A 17,113-nucleotide genomic window follows, 5' to 3' on the forward strand; every position below is an offset into this window, starting at 1 on the left:
ATTTCAATTCCTGTTCCTTGATTACTACTCATGTGACCATGAGCAAGTCAGTAAATGTCTCTCCCTCGGTTTCTTCATTCATAAAATGGGAATGATAATGGTACTCACCTCACCGCACTGTGAGAAGTGATGACATTATAGGGCTTACCAGAAAACTGGCACCCATGAGAACCTGCTCCAACGGTGTTGACAGTGTTGGCTCTTAAAAAATCATCATCGGGGCGCCTGGGTGGCGCAGTCGGTTAAGCGTCCGACTTCAGCCAGGTCACGATCTCGCGGTCCGTGAGTTCGAGCCCCGCGTCAGGCTCTGGGCTGATGGCTCAGAGCCTGCAGCCTGTTTCCGATTCTGTGTCTCCCTCTCTCTCTGCCCCTCCCCCGTTCATGCTCTGTCTCTCTCTGTCCCAAAAATAAATAAAAAAAAATAATAATAATAAAAAATCATCATCATATTATTATTATTTGAGGGAACTAAAAAAAAAATAATTAAAGATCAGGAGGATGGCTCTTTCCCTTAGTGGCAGCGATGCCTCGTGCTGCCAGAGTTATCGGCAACTCAATTGCCCCTGCTCTCGCCATCATCAGCCAGACTCAGGAAGAGAACCTCAGGGAATTCTACAAGGGTAAGAAGCACAAGCCCCTGGGTCTGGGGCCCCAGAAGACACATGACATCACACCCGAAGACCAGGAAGCAGCAGAAGGAGCAGCTGTACCCACGGCAGAAGTACGCGGTCAAGGCCTGAGCACTGGATTCTCCTGACGAGGGGGCAGGTGGAATTGTGTCAGAAAAACTGTAGGGGAACGGGCACGCCCAGGTACTGCCTGCTGGTGCAGGAGCACATGTCACAAGCCTACGGAGGGCATCTGGTAGGATCTTATACTCTTTGGCCCCGTCATCTGGATGCTGGAAATTCTTCCTGAAATTGTACCCGCTGCCACGTGAAATGACTTAAATGCAAGATTATTTGTTGCCGCCTTGTTTGTAGAAGCAGGCGATTACTCATCACTCAAGTGAGAAGAAACAGGAGACTCCATAAGACGTTGGTGGTTGGTCATGATCTCGCGGTATGTGAGTTCGAGCCCCGCGTCGGGCTCTGTGCTGTTAGGGCAGACCCCACTTTGGATCCTCTGTCTCCCTCTCTCTCTGCCCCTCCCCCAGTCTTTCTTTCAAAAATAAATAAACATTAAAAAAAGGGGGAGCACCTGGGTGGCTCAGTCGGGTAAGCTCCAACTTCGGCTCAGGCCATGATCTTGTGGTTCGTGAGTTCGAGCCCGCATTGGGCTCTGTGCTGACAGCTCAGAGCCTGGAGCCTACTTTGGATTCTCTCTCTCTCTGTGTCTCTCTCTGCCCTCCCCCACTTACACTCTGTGTGTCTCTCTCTCAAGAATAAACATTTTAAAAAGTTAAAAAAAAAAAAAAAAAGAACAAGGAGAATATGTACTGACATGGGATGGCCTCCAGGGTGTAGACGAAAAGCAAGGTGCCTCCCCCAAGTGTAACTACCAAGGGTCTCCTTTCATGTAAAAAGGGATAAATATATGCATTTAACTTTATTTTTTAAAATTGCTTATTTATGTTCTTAAGTAGGCGCCACACCCAACGCGAAGCTCAAACTCATGACCCCAAGATCAAAAGTCTCACGCTCCAGCAACTGAGCCAGCTAGGCGCCCCACCAGTATTTAACTTTATATTTGCTTCAGTTTGCAGGAAGAAACACTAAAAGGATACAAGGATCGGTAAAGCCTTTTTATGCTTTCTGAAAAAAAAATTTAAGTTTATGTATTTACTTTGAGACAGAGAGAGCGTGAGGAGGGGAGAGGCAGAGAGAGAATCCCAAGCGTGCTCCACAGTGTCAGCACAGAGATCATGACCTGAGTTGAAATCAAGTGTCAGATGCTTAACCGACTGAGCCACCTAGGGGCCCCACATTCTGAAATTAAAAAAAAAAAATTTTTTTTAATTTATTTTTGAGAGCGAGAGAGACAGAGCATGAGCGGGAGAGGGGCAGAGAGAGAGGGAGACACAGAATCTGAAGCAGGCCCCAGATCTGAGCTGTCAGCACAGAGCCCGATATGGGGCTCAAACTCCTGAAGGGTGAGATCATGACCTGAGCCAAAGTCAGATGCTTAACCGACTGAGCCACCCACAGCAGGGCCATGTATAACAGCAAAAACACAGGGTGCCTGGGTGTCTCAGTCGATTAAGCGTCTGACTCTTGATTTCAACTCAGGTCATGATCTCACTGTTTGAAGTTCGAGCCCCGTGTCAGGCTCTGCACTGACAGTGTGGAGCTTGCTTGGGATTCTCTCTCTATCTGTCTCTTCCCCTACCCAGCTTGCACACTTTCTCTCTCTCTCTCTCTCAAAATAAATAAACTTAAAAAAAGTGTTGAAGTATTAAAGCTTCTAGAAGATTAAGAAAAAACCCTCCATTAGTATATCTAAGTGAATCAATAAATATGACAGCAACAGTAAGAAAATACATATCTGCTAATATATGCTGATAAATGTGAGTATAGACAAGAATGAATAAATACCAAACGTTACTTAATATTAAGGGGTAAGAACTGTTTTGACAGGGGACAGGAGTGGGAAACGTAGTAATTCACAGTATACATTTTATCCATATTTTTTAAACTATGTGGTTATATATTATCTATTTTATTTAGTTATTAATTATTCTTTTAAAGTAATCTCTATACCCAATCTCTGTCTTGAACCCATGACCCCAAGATCAAGAGTCGCATGCTCTACCAACTAAGCCAAACAGGTGCCCCATTATTATCTATTTTAAAACTTTAAATAAGCTTATTTAATTAAAATTGAATCATGGGGCACATTGGTGGCTCAGTGGGTTGAACCTCTTGATCTCGGCTCAGGTCATGATCCCAGGGTCATAGGATCAAGCCCTGCATCGGGCTCCACACTGAGCATGGGGCCTGATAAGATTGTCTCTCTCTCCCTGTGCCCCTCTCCTCTGATCGTGCACTCTCCCACTCTCTTGCTTTTCAAAATAAATGTAAAAAAATATATATTATATATATATGTATATATATTATATATATATATGTTTGAACCATAAGTAAGGCTTATTACACGCCTCTGTTTTCTAAATTTTTGTTACATTTAATGTGTTTTTGTGTGTGTGTACATGTTTTCATTTTTTTATATAAATTTTTTACTGTGGAAAATATAGAAAATTTACCATTTTAATCTTTTTTCACATTGGCTAAGAGATTCCCCCCCCCATTTTATTGAGATATAATTGACACATACATTGTATTAGTTTTATTTATTTATTTATTTCCTTATTTATTTTAAGTAAACTCTGTGCCAATGTGAGCCTCAAACTCATGACCCTGAGATCCAGAGTCGCTCGTTCTGACTGAGCTAGCCGGGCGCCCCCGTATTCGTTTTAAGTGTACAGAATAATGATTTGATGTATGTAATATGTCAAATGTATTTAATATTTAGGGGCGCCTGGTGGCTCAGTAGGTTAAGCATCTAACCGGCTCAGGTCATGATCTTATGGTTTGTGGGTTTGAGTCCACGTCAGGCTCTGTGCTGACAGCTCAGAGCCTGAGAACCTGCTTTGGATCCTGTGTCTCCCTCTCTCTCTGCCCCTCCCCCCGCTCACACTCTGTCTCCCTCAAGAATAAATAAACATTTGGGGCGCCTGGGTAGCGCAGTCGGTTAAGCGTCCGACTTCAGCCAGGTCACGATCTCGCGGTCCGTGAGTTCGAGCCCCGCGTCAGGCTCTGGGCTGATGGCTCGGAGCCTGGAGCCTGTTTCCGATTCTGTGTCTCCCTCTCTCTCTGCCCCTCCCCCGTTCATGCTCTGTCTCTCTCTGTCCCCAAAATAAAAAAAATAAAAAAAATAAAAAAAAAAAAAAAACGTTGAAAAAAAAAGAATAAATAAACATTAAAAATATATTTAATATTTGGGAAATGCAAAGATCCAGAACTATTAAAAGGGAATTTTTTTCTGCGTGTTAGTAGGACGATCTTCCCAGATCCCCTCCCCAGTGAAAACTGGGGGAAAGTATTAAAATAACAACCATTTAAAGTCTCTGGAAGGGGTTCTAAAGGCATACAGTAAATGAGGAATCAACTATTCAAGAAAATCTATGAGAAAAGTCACTTACAATAGTGAGCGTTTCCAGTATTTGATATCTTCTACCTCTCTGCCTTCTACCAGTTCAGTGAGATGGCAACTCCACTCCATACTGGTGCAACCGGGCACATAGGGTTTGCTCACCCTTAGCCCCCAGCTGGGGGAATTTCTTCTCACCAGGGGCAACACCCCAGCATTTCCTATCCTGCTCTCGGCTGCCTGTGTTAGGCTGTTTGAGGCAAGTGCAGCTCTTCCAAGAGAGGATAACAGAACTTCCAAAATTATGGGCAGACTCCAATGACCAGAGCCAAGAATGTCAAGGACTCTCAAATGGGATAAATGAAAAGAAATCCACACTGAGGGGCGCCTGAGTGGCTTCAGTCAGTTAAGCATCCGGCTTCAGCTCAGGTTATGATCTCACGGTTTGTGAGTTCGAGCCCCGAGGTGGGCTCTGTGCGGACAGTGCAGAACCTGCTTGGGATTCTCTCTCTCCCTCACTCTCTGCGTCTTCCCCACTTGTGCGCTCTCTCTCTCAAAATAAATAAAGAAAGAAAAAAGAAAAAGAAAAAAAGAAATCCCCAAAGAAACCAGAAAGACAGAAACAGGTCACAGGAAAGAGTATTTTGATTGAGATCCTAGTGGGTTTTGTTTGTTTGTTTGTGTTTTGTTGTTGTTGTTGTTTTAGAATTTTAAACATACATTTTAATTTGGTACTGGGGCTAAGAGGTAGGCAGAGTGCTAGAGAAGTGTCTGGGATTAGAAGAATATAACAAGGTAGGGTTAAGTCAATTGGTTGGGTGAGGGGAGGCAGCTACCTGCTCGAGAGGGGCAGCTTCAAAGTATCCATCCAGGGGCGCCTGGGGGGCTCAGTCGGTGGAGCATCTGACCTCAGCTCAGGCCATGATCTCCAGGTTTGTGAGTTCGAGCCCCATGTCCATCAGGCTCTGTGCTGTGAGCCTGTGAGCGCAGAACCCGCTTTGGATCCTCTGTCTCCCTCTCTCTGCCCCTCCCCCCGCTTGCACTCTCCCCAAAATAAATAGATCTTTTTTATTTTTATTTATTTTTTTTTAATTTTTATTTATTTTTGAGACAGAGACAGAGCATGAACGGGGGGAGGGTCAGAGAGAGAGGGAGACACAGAATCTAAGCAGGCTTCAGGCTCCGAGCCATCAGCCCAGAGCCTGACGCGGGGCTCGAACCCACGGACCGCGAGATCGTGACCTGGCTGAAGTCGGACGCTTAACCGACTGCGCCACCCAGGCGCCCCTAAACCAATATATTTTATAACAGAGCTATGATGCAGGAATTTTAAATAAAATACTCATTAAAATTAATGTAAAATGCCATAACATGTAAAAAAGATACCATGACCAAGGTGGGCTTATCTCAGGAATAGAACTAAATTTAGTAGTAAATAAAAAAATAAATTTACATCACTGGGCACTTTAAATGAGACGAATAATATGGTCATTTCAGATACTGAAAAAGCATACAATGAACATTTATTTATGATAAAAATCTGTTAGTGAACCAAGAATTGAAAAGACCTTTCTTTTTTCATTTTTTTTTTAATTTTTTTTTTTTCAACGTTTATTTATTTTTGGGACAGAGAGAGACAGAGCATGAACGGGGGAGGGGCAGAGAGAGAGGGAGACACAGAATCGGAAACAGGCTCCAGGCTCCGAGCCATCAGCCCAGAGCCCGACGCGGGGCTCGAACTCACGGACCGCGAGATCGTGACCTGGCTGAAGTCGGACGCTTAACCGACTGCGCCACCCAGGCGCCCCTCTTTTTTCATTTTTAAAATGTTTATTTTTGAGAGAGAGAGAGACACACACACACAGCATGAATGGGGGAGGGGTAGAGAAAGAGAGAGGGAGACAGAATCCCAAGCAGGCTCCAGGCCCTGAACTGTCAGCACAGAGCTTGGCGTGGGGCTCGAACTCACAAACCATGAGATTGTGACCTGAGCCGAAGCTGGATGCTTAACCGACTGAGCCACCCAGGCGTTCCTGAAAGGACATTTCTTTACTTGGTATGGTGCATCTTCCAAAAACTTACTGTAGACATCATGCGTGAGGGTGAAATGTTGAAAGCATTTTCTTTAAAACATCTTCAGGTTTTTGTATGGGGAGTAAAGAACAAAAGCCGTTTAAGACCAGCGCAAGATGTCTACCGCAATATTCAAAGCAAGTGATGCTAGTGGCTGGGCCGGAGTGAGAGCTATGGAGGGGGTGTAAACCAGTTGATCCTGTATAGATTTTGAAAGCAGAGCAGTCAGAATTGGCTGACAAATCAGATGTAGCGAGTAAGACAGTGAGAGGTCAAGGGCCACTCCTAAATTTCTGGTCTGAGTTCCTGGAAGGACCGAGCTGCTATTACTGAGAAGAGGAAGATGGAAGGAGGTAGGCACGGTTAGGGGGACAATCGGGAGCTCCGCTTTAGACATCTGAAGTTTGGGTGCCTACAGACACCCAGTGGAGATATCTAGGAGGCATCTAGGAAGACGAGAGAGGAGTTCAATGAGACAGAACTACACTGAGAATAAAAACTTGGGTAATGTCATTGCACAGATGTTTTAAAAGCACAGTATGAGTTACAGGTGACATGATACAGAATGATGGGGGGGGTACCATCATTAAGATTGGGGGAGTCAGGAGCAGTTGATAAAATATGAGCCAGCCATAGGGATACCACAAAGGGAGAGTATTGCAGACAAAGGCAATGGCAAGTGCAAAGGCCCTGAGGTGGGTCTCAAGGGTGGGCATTTTTCAGATATGGCCTCAGTGAAGATTCTCCACCCTGAAAAGCCCAAGGCTCCTAGGTCAGTCTTGTGCACATCAGCACAATTGAGGCCAGTGGGTCACTGAGAGGCAGGATTCTGGGGCAATGGCGCCCTCTGCTGCCCGTAACAGATACAGATATCAGCTCCATTTTCAACAGTAAGTTATTATATATTATATAATATTTTGTTATTTATCTATTTATTTTTAATGTTTATTTTTGAGAGAAAGAGAGAGAGACAGAACGTGAGAGGGAGAGAGGCAGAGAGAGCGGGAGACACAGAATCTGAAACAGGCTCCAGGCTCTGAGCTGTCAGCACAGAGCCCGCCGTGGGGCTCAAACCCAGGAACTCCCAAACCATGACCAGCGAAACCATGACCGGAGCAGAAGTCCGACACTTAACTGACTGAGCCACCCACCCCATATTTTGTTATTGTTAATGGAACAAGGCTAGTGGTCAGTAAATCTATGACTCTCATTCCTGTGCGTCATGAAAGGTGCCACTAGGAGGTGTGAATATAAGTAGGTCTACACTGAATTAATGAAAGAAAAATATGGCTAGGTTCTGGGCCTCAGTCTCTCCTCTAAATCTAAGATTCCTTCTTTCATTGTATAAACTAATATATACTAGGTGCTGTTCTAAGCTCCTGGGATAAATCCGTGGACAACATAGACAAAAGCCTGTGCTAGGCAACTTATTAAGATCTCTACATATGCATGCTTCTTTCTTTTTTTGTTTTTTTTTTTAAATTTTTTTTAACGTTTATTTATTTTTGAGACAGAGAGAGACAGAGCATGAACGGGGGAGGGGCAGAGAGAGAGGGAGACACAGAATCGGAAACAGGCTCCAGGCTCTGAGCCATCAGCCCATAGCCTGACGCGGGGCTCGAACTCACGGACCGCGAGATCGTGACCTGGCTGAAGTCGGACGCTTCACCGACTGCGCCACCCAGGCGCCCCGAAAGTTTTTATTTTTAAGTAATCTCTACACCCAACGTGGGGCTCCAACTTAAAAGCTAGAGATAAAAAAAAGCTAGAGATCAAGAATTGCATGCTCTACTTGGTTAGCCAACCAGGCGCCCCTTTTACAACGTTTTTAATGCTGAAGCAGTGTTATTCGCTGCATTTTATAGGGGAGATTATCTCTTAGAGAGGCTTTGACTGTAGAGCAAGTAAGTGGCCGGGTTGGGATTCGAACCCATTACCATAGTTATTTCTCTGTAACACGCCCCCGCCCCAGAAGCGAACTGAGCACTCCGCGGGGACGAGCGCGCCGGCGTCTGTTGCCATGGTTCCTGGACTCCCTTCCAAAAGGACAGCCCGCGCCGTGCGTCACGTGACTTTGGGCAACATGGCGCCGCCCAGGGTGTTGCAGTGTCCACGTGGTTCCGTTAGCTAAGATGGCGGCAGCTGTTAGCCCGACGTCCGTGGAGTCGGCCCCCCGGATAATGAAGCTGGTGGCCGAGTGCAGCCGATCTAGGGCCCGAGCAGGGGAGCTGCGGCTGCCGCACGGGCCGGTAGCCACTCCCGTGTTCATGCCAGTGGGCACGCAGGCCACTATGAAGGGCATCACGGCCGAGCAGCTGGACGCGCTGGGTTGCCGCATCTGCCTGGGCAACACCTACCATCTGGGCCTGAGGCCGGTGGGTGGGTTCTGCCTTAGTGGGGCGGCGGCAGAGAGTGGGGAGCACGGACACCTCCGAGGCACGGGCACGCCTCTAAGTCAATCGACAAAGGCTTATTGACGCCCCCGGTGGCCCAGGCCTCGTGCTGGGCGTGAGAGATCGGCGGGGCCCGAGGCTGGCCAGCCCCGTCCTCCAACTCGAGCCGTCAGGGTAGCCCTCGCCTCTAACCTGATCCTTTCTTCCCCTAACCCAGGGCCCCGAGCTGATCCAGAAAGCGCACGGTCTCCACGGCTTCATGAACTGGCCCCACAATCTGCTGACGGTGAGGTGGAGTCGGGGCTGGGATCCCAGGGCACGTCTCAGAGGTGGAGATTCTCCAACTCCACCCCCCTGACGGCCCTGCGGTGGGATTTCCCCCAGGACAGCGGCGGCTTCCAGATGGTGTCTCTGGTGTCCCTGTCCGAGGTGACGGAGGAGGGCGTCCGCTTCCGCTCCCCTTACGACGGCGACGAGTCCCTTCTGAGCCCCGAGAAGTCCGTGGAGATCCAGAACGCCTTAGGTGAGCGAGTCTCGAGCCGCCTCTTCTTCCCCTGCTTCTAGGGGTTGGAGGTGAGGCGGGCCCTTTGCTTACGTGCTGCTTGGCTGTGGGTAAGTCACTCCCGCTGTCTAAGCTTTGGAAGAGCCAACTCAAATGAGGATAGCGCCCGGGAATAATGACGTAATGTTTGTAAATCTCTTAACCCAGTGCCTGGCACGTAGTAGCTTTTATTATTTTTATTGCTGTTAATTCTCTTAAATGGCAAATTAGTCGGGCAAAGATATGTTGAAATAAGGGGGGCAACAAGGGGAGAGTGAGGAAGCTTTAAGTCCCTCCCATCTCCATCAATATCCCTCACTCCTTGATAAGGACAATGAACATTTCTGTTTTAATATGTATTATATGTAATCGCTTTTGGCTAAAGTCAAGTGTAACATATATATATTATACATCATATAGTTTCTCACTGTAACTCCTTCCTTCCCCCCTCCCCCCCCCCCCAGCAATTTGCTTCTTGAAGAAATGGGTTCTTTTCCCCTGTAGTGTTTCACATGGTCTGAATTTTGCGGATCACATCCCCATGGTGTTGTGTGACAGTTTTCTTCTGCCTTCTAGATTTACTGTAGGTGGTAGTTAGATCTAGAGGTTTGAGCCAGATTCCCGTTCTTGTGTCCTTTGGCAAGAGGGCTTCATAGGGTGTATATTTCCATCCGGGAGCTGGTAATGTCTGCCCGTCTCTCCTGGTGAGCCATCAGGCTCTTTGCCTGGGAGTATCATGCTATTAGGAGTTCCAAAATGGTAATGTTCTTTTCTTCATTTATCAGCTAGATTATTTCTGTAAAGGGAAAGGTGCCTCACCTACTCCTGAGAGACCAAGTAGTTCAATTCATACAGGGAAAGTGGGATTCCTCCTTTTCCTTCTTTTCCGGTTTTCGTGAATTGATTACTTCACATCCTCCAGCAGTAATGAACTAATCTTTAGTTTTTTTAGGATCACCATGAAATCATGGGTTGAAATGTCGTTGATGTGTCTCACTCTGTTGCAGCTGGATCGAGCCTCATTGATTCTTTTTGTGTCTGGCTTATTTCACTGAGCATAATGTCCACAAGGTTGTAGTATATGTTGGGATTTCCTTCCTTTTTAAGACTGAATAAGGCACTCCCTAAATTGGATTTTCGTAAAAGATTATAATTGTCTTCGTTTTGCTTCCAAGTAGGTATGCCATAAGTGTAAGAAAAAAACCTTTGGTTTTGAGAAGTTTCTAGATTTTGGAATTGTGGGAAAGGGACTTTCTGTGAAGGGTTAGACCATGATTTATTTAGCCAGACCTCTGTTGGTGGTCACTGGGGCTCGCATGGTACTATTGCCTGCCACACCGTGGCGTATCACTCTGTGTACACAACGTTTTGCTCTTGAAGGGTAAATTTGCAGAAGTGGGATTTATTCTGTGTGCCCGGGCAGGATTTTAGCTGCCCAGGGTGAGGCAGGATCAAATGTGCATTTTATTTATTTATTTAATTTTTATTTTTAAAATTTCTGTTAATGTTTACTTACTTTTGAGAGAGAGAGAGAGAGCATGTGTGGGAACGTGATAAGCGGGGGAGGGGCACAGAGAAAGAGGGAGACACAGAATCCGAAGCAGGCTCCAAGCTCCGAGCTGTCAGCACAGAGCCCGACGCGGGGCTCGAACTCACAAACTGGGAGATCATGACCTGAGCCGAAGTTGGACGCTTAACCGACTGAGCCACCCAGGAGCCCCTTGTTTATTTATTTTAAATGCTTATATATTTTTGAGAGAGGGAGAGAGAGACAGAGTGCGTGCGCGTGTATACGGGGAGGGGCAGAGAAAGAGTGGGACAGAGGATCCAAAGCGGGCTCCATGCTGACAGCAGAGAGCCCCATGCAGGGCTCGAACCCATAAACTGTGAGATCATGACCTGAGCCAAAAGTTGGATGCCCAACTGACTGAGCCACCCAGGCGCCCCAAACGTGTATTTTAAAAAGTTCCCTCTGGCCATTGTATAAACAGCCTGGGGGACTATGTGGGAGTCAGCAAGACCCAAGGAGGGACATCTAGGGTCCAGCTTGTCCCCAGTAGGAAGTGAGGGCTTTCCCAGTGATGTGCTGCTGCTTCTTTTTTTTAAGCAAGTTTTTTTTTTTTTTAAGTTTATTTATTTATTTTGAGAGAGAGAGTAAGGGAGGGGCAGAGAGAGAGGGAAAGAGAGAATCCCAAGCAGGTTCCTCACTGTCACTGCAGAGCCCAATGTGGGGCCTGATCTCAAGAACTGTGAGATCATGACCTGAGCTGAAACCAAGAGTCTGATGCTTAACCAGCTGAGCCACCCAGACGTCCCCCAGTGATGGTGCCTCTTTCTCACCCCCCCAGGCTCCGACATTATCATGCAACTGGATGATGTGGTCAGCAGCACTGTGACAGGGCCACGCGTGGAGGAGGCCATGTACAGGTGTGTGTGTGTGTGTGTGTGTGTGTGTGTGTGTGTGTGTACCGGGAGGGGATCATAGCCCTGGAGCCTTGTCTCTTTACCCTAGGGCTCATGACTGGGTCCCTCTTCCAGGTCAATCCGCTGGCTGGACCGGTGCATTGCAGCCCATCAGCGGCCAGACAAGCAGAACCTCTTTGCCATCATCCAGGGCGGGCTGGACGAGGATCTCCGGGCCACCTGCCTTGAAGGTAGAGCCACGTGCCGGTAGCCGGTAGATCCAGGGCTTGTCCGTCACCGAGGGCCCCACCCCCGGGCCTGGCACGTGATGGCGCTGACGGGGGTTGTTAATGGGCGGAAGGGATAGCTGAAGCAAAGGCACGGAGGCAGACATGGCAGTAGAATGTTTGCAGAATAATGGTGGTTTCAAAAGCTGGCAATTTCATACTGTTCACCAGACACTATGCCACGTGCTGGTCACAGACTGACCCATTTGGTTTTCGTAACCGTCCTGTAAGGTGGGAACTACCAGGTTCCCGTGGTTACAAAAGAGGAAACTGAAGCACAGAGCTGTTAAGTCACTTACCCCAGCCACCCGGCTTGGATGTTGCAGAGGTAGGATTTGGCCCTAGGTCTTGGGCTCTGGAACCTGCAACATTAACCGAGACCCCGTGCTGCTTCCCCCTCAGGGTCAGGAGCGGTGCCTAGGGCATTCTGCTGATAGTGGGGGTACTGGGGAGCCATGGAGGGCCGTTGAGTGGGAGTGTGACAGCAAGCAAGGGGCATCATGGAGAAATTCGGGAAGCAGAAGGCCCGTGAGGAGGTTGGAGTATCTGCCCAAGGGAAGAGTGCCAGTAAGGCCCATGTGAGGTCCGTGGCCGTGGAGACAAAAGGGGGCCAGAGATGGGGACTCAAAGGCAATAAAGTTTCATGGGCAAGGCTCTGGGTCCTGGCGTTTGGCTGGCTGGATCCACACCTCTGATCTGCTGCCTCATGGCTGTGCACCCTCGGGCAAGTGGCTCGGCCTCCGTAAAATGGGCACATCCTCCCAGTGTCAAGAGGTCAAAGTGAGGTCAAACGGGAAAGTCTGTTCAAAGCCTTGTGCCTGCGCCTGGCGTCAGGATGTTCTGTTGTGAAGACTGTCTTTGTCGTCATCCCTTTCGTCCTCAAACTGCGCCCAGTTCTGTGTCTAGTAAGTCTTTTGAACGGAGACCCCCTCCCCGGTCAGAGATACATTTCTGTATTTCTTTTGTTTTTCTTTTTTTTAATGTTTATTTGCGTATTATTAAAACATTTCTTTTTAATGTTTATTTTTGAGAGAGAGGGAGAGAGAGAGCACACAAGCGAGGGGGGGAGGGGCAGAGAGAGAGGGAGACAAGACACAGAATCCGAACGGGCTCCAGGCTCTGAGCTGTCAGCACAGAGCCGGACGCAGGGCTCGAACCCACGAACCGTGAGAGCCCGACCTGAGCCGAAGGCAGACGCTTAACTGACCGAGCCACTCAGGCGCCCTAATTTGCTTATTTTGAGAGAGAAAGAGAAAGAGAGAGAGAGCATGAGTGTGCCGAGCAGCGGAAGATCAGAGAGAGAGAGAGAGAGAGAGAGAGACCCACCCAAGCAGGCTCCATGCTGAGCTCGGAGCCCGACGCGGGGATCCGTCCCATGACTGGGAGATCACGACCTGAGCCCATGTAAAGAGTCAGACGCTTAACCAACTGAACCACCCAGGCGGCCCGGAGATACATTTCATGTCACAGCTCAGTATGTGTGGACATAGAAGAAAGCAGAAACCAAGGCTTCATGAACCATTACCCTAATACGTGAAACACTTTCTGGTATCGTCTGTTCTCTCATTCAAGAAAATCCTACCACTCTGGCCTTGCCCCGTCAAGTTCATTTCTTGGCCACCTGCAGGTCGCCGGGCACCGCCCTGATGGTGCTTCTCATTGTGCTCCAAGGCTTAGCTGCACCAGCACCACCCGGCTTGTCCCCCACCACCGCGTCAGAGCCCGCGGTGAGGTGGGGCCCGGGAGGCCACATTTGAACAACCCGTCCCCAGTGGACTCTGCCGTTCATTCCAGCTTTAAAACCTGACGCTCGGACCGGGTCCGTTTCGTCGACGCCGTGGCCTCCCCTGGTCGAACGATACAACTGGGGCCCAGGGCACGTCTGGGCTTTGAGGCCGCACCTGGGTTCAAGTCCAGCTTCTGCCATGTCTGGTCTGGGGTGGCAAGCCCCGAACACCTCAACGGCAGCGTAGAGCTGCAGCCTCTTCTCTGCAATTCTGGAGCCTAACAGCCCACTTCTAAAACACGACACCACCCAGGAATTTGCAACGAGCTCATTTGGTGGCCAGACCAGACCTATGTGGTCATTCACCCCCATTGTTGGGAGTCTTCTGTGTGTTTTGTGGCAGAACCCTCAGAGGGTTTGAGGACAGGCCGTCATCCGGCAGATAAGATGTGCACCGTTCTAAGATCTGGACAATTCTCAGCTTTGAAACATATCTGGCTTCCTCTTAGGTTTCAGCTAAGGGAGCACAGGCTGTGGGCCTCCCCTGAGGACTGAAGGAGGGGATCTCACATGCAGCGGGGACTCGACAAGTGGTAGCTGAGGTCACCAGCAGCCCTCAGACCGACAGACAGACTCTCTCTCTCTCTCTCTCTCTCTCTCTCTTCCTGAGGGATTGTGGAGGTCCGGGCAGGGTCTGCCCTGGGGTCGCAGAGGAGGAGGCAGACTTTCTTTTGCCTGGTGGCCCCTCACCTTGCCCTGTACCCCCAGAGATGACCAAGAGGGACGTGCCGGGCTTCGCCATCGGGGGCCTGAGTGGGGGCGAGAGCAAGGGCCAGTTCTGGAGGATGGTGGCTCTGAGCACCTCAAGGCTGCCTAAGGACAAGCCACGATACCTGATGGGGGTCGGGTATGTGAGGAGAGGGGAGAGAGCCCTACCTGTGGGGAGCGGGTTCCTGCCTGGGCCGGTATTGGTGGAATGACACAGCCCTGCCTGTTGGGGGACTCATGGGGTGGGGACTTGGCTTTCCTCTGGGGGCGGTTCAGAGGGAATGTGGCCCTGTCCCCGGGGAGTCCGAGTGTACGTGTGGGGGGAGCCCTGGGTGTGTGACCAGGGTGTGAGGTTCTCTGCTCCCTCCCCCGTGGCCCTCCCCCCAGCTATGCCACTGATCTGGTGGTCTGCGTGGCTCTCGGATGTGACATGTTCGACTGCGTCTTCCCCACCCGGACGGCGGTGAGGCCCTGGGCAGGGGGCAGATGGGGGCGGACCTGGGGGGTTAAGGTGGGGGTGGGGCCGGTGAGGATGAAGACCTGGTTGACCCACTCCCTGTCCCCCCCCACCCTCCCCCCCACCCCCCACAGCGCTTTGGCTCTGCCTTGGTGCCCACCGGGAACCTGCAGCTGAAGAAGAAACAGTATGAGAAAGACTTCCGGCCCATAGACCCCGAGTGTGCCTGTCCCACCTGCCAGAAGTAGGGGAAGAGGGGGGCCCGGGGGCAGGGGGAGGGGGCGGAGGGGTGCGGGACCCTGCATCACTCGGCCCCGACCTCCTGTCCGCAGGCACAGCCGGGCCTTCCTGCACGCACTGCTCCACAGCGACAACACCGCTGCCCTGCACCACCTCACCGTCCACAATATCGCCTACCAGGTGGGCCTGTGACCAGGGCGGGCCAGGCGCAGGGTGGTGGTGGGAGGGTTCTGGGCGCCCCCCTCTCCTTCCCCCTGGGCTGACGCTGGCACCTACCCCCTGCAGCTGCGGCTGATGAGCGCTGTGCGTGCCAGCATCGTGGAGAAGCGCTTCCCTGACTTCGTGCAGGACTTCATGGGCACCATGTATGGGGACCCCACCCTCTGTCCTGCCTGGGCCACCGAAGCCCTGGCCTCTGTAGGAATCACACTGCGTTGATCTGGTTCCGGCGAGGGAGGGAGGGAATGGGAAGTATTGAGGGATTTTTTAAGATTATTATTCTAATTTAGAGTGTATCTGTGCCTTCTCGGGGAGGTGAGCTGTCTAGGACCTCTTCCTCCTCTGAGTGTCATTGTGGCCAATGTCCCCCCGCCCCGCTTCCTGTTGATGATAATAATAAGTAATCATAGCAGCTGCTGATACCTGGGAATCACCCGGCACAGCCCAGCATGTAGCATGTGCCCCAGTGTGGGAGCTGCATCCTTTTTCCTGTGGCTTTGGTCCCCCTAGTCACCCTGAGGGTGGGCACTCTCGTTCCCCGACTTATTACAGGTGAGGAAACAGGCCTAGAGAGGAAGCAGCTTGCCCAAGGTCACCACCGAGGAAGTGGCAGGCTGGCTCCAGAGCTCATGCTTCTAGCCTTGAACATGGCTTAATTTTGCCGTCAGCAAACACAATGATGAAGGCAGTAGGTGTGATATAGCAGGGTGCTTACACTGTGCCTGGGACTGTTCTGAACGGTTGTCATGTGTGTATTTGATTCTTGCAACTTTGTGATGCATATATAGCTGCATCCCCCATTTTACAGATGAGACTGAGGCTCAGAGGAATGAAGTCACTTGGCCATTATCACCTGGCAAATACAGAGGCCCATGATCTAACCTAGAGATGGCCAATTACAGAGCTGGTGCTCTTAGAAGATAAGGGGTTTTAAATTGGAAACGAAAGACTTGTATAGGATCCACTATTCTAATAGCATAAAAATGCAACTACTTTGATTAGTTTGTGTATTCTTCCAGAAATTTTCCACGTGTACATATTTTTCATGAATGTGGCGTCCTTTACTTGCCGCTCTGTACCTTTTTTTTCCTGTTAGTATATTTGAAATTGTTTACACGTCAGAACATGAAGACTTCCTGTCTTTTTTTTACAGCTGTCTCACAGTGTTTATTTAACCGGCTCCCGTGAATGGGTATGTAGGATGTTTACAGGTTTCTGTCACTGCGGTCAAGGCTACCATGCCAAAACCTTGTCGGTTGACTTTTTGCCTATCTCTCGGAGACGGGGCTTTTGGGGCTCCGAGCAGGCAGATACCTTTGGCTGCTCTACCAGCCTCCTCCCCACTGTTTCTTTATTCCCGTTACTGCCTCATCAGCCCACTTTCCTACCTCCATTCCATCTGACTCCTTTTTGGGCTTCTTTGGCCAGTCTATGCCCGCCCCCGGGGATCAGATCACTTCTTTTCATAAGATCCTTCCACCTATCCCCGGCTTTTTTCCCACGAGGAACAAGATTTCTAGTTCACAGAACCTCCAACACTGACTAGAAGATATCATTTCATGGGGAGAGGATCTGCTGGGTTTCATTGTGGACTTAAAAAGATCACGATGTGCTCTAGCCAAAGAGGCAGGGGAGCAACGTTGCAGGCAGGCATTAGCCAAACCAAGTCGGGGCGTGAGCGAAAGGTATTCCCGGGAAAGGGCCCAGCATTTGCAAAAGCGTGGAGGTGGAACTTTATACACGAATGAAAGTGGAGCCAACGCTACAGCGCTACCACCTCTCTCTAGGAACCACTAACGCCAGATTCTTCAAAACGCATTGAAACGCCGCGCGAGTTGCTGGTTTGCAAGCCCGAGGCCCAGATGCATTCTGGGACTTGTAGTTTTCTCTAGAGGCCGGAAACTCTGAAGCTACGAT

At 49.6% G+C, this 17,113-nt stretch overlaps 1 protein-coding gene across 1 annotated transcript; it reads left to right on the forward strand.

The window, feature by feature from the left end:
* Window positions 1–8,237: 8,237 nt before the first annotated feature.
* QTRT1 (queuine tRNA-ribosyltransferase catalytic subunit 1) lies at window positions 8,238–16,346 on the forward strand. The gene is made up of 10 exons (XM_030300477.2): window positions 8,238–8,537; window positions 8,773–8,841; window positions 8,940–9,078; window positions 11,445–11,523; window positions 11,635–11,750; window positions 14,281–14,419; window positions 14,668–14,743; window positions 14,872–14,981; window positions 15,070–15,157; window positions 15,263–16,346. The coding sequence occupies exons 1-10, from the start codon at window positions 8,295–8,297 to the stop codon at window positions 15,413–15,415; spliced, it is 1,212 nt and encodes a 403-aa protein (XP_030156337.1). The 5' UTR covers window positions 8,238–8,294; the 3' UTR covers window positions 15,416–16,346.
* The last annotated feature ends 767 nt before the right edge of the window (window positions 16,347–17,113 follow it).

Source organism: Lynx canadensis, chromosome A2 (assembly GCF_007474595.2).
Source record: "Lynx canadensis isolate LIC74 chromosome A2, mLynCan4.pri.v2, whole genome shotgun sequence".
NCBI lineage: Eukaryota > Metazoa > Chordata > Mammalia > Carnivora > Felidae > Lynx > Lynx canadensis.

Excerpts from the sequence above, each read along its gene's own strand:
- QTRT1 (XM_030300477.2), top strand. The coding sequence starts at position 8,295 with ATGGCGGCAGCTGTTAGCCCGACGTCCGTGGAGTCGGCCCCCCGGATA. Across the intron at positions 8,842-8,939 it reads GGCCCCACAATCTGCTGACG|GACAGCGGCGGCTTCCAGAT; the intron begins GTGAGGTGGAGT and ends GATTTCCCCCAG. Across the intron at positions 11,524-11,634 it reads GTGGAGGAGGCCATGTACAG|GTCAATCCGCTGGCTGGACC; the intron begins GTGTGTGTGTGT and ends TCCCTCTTCCAG.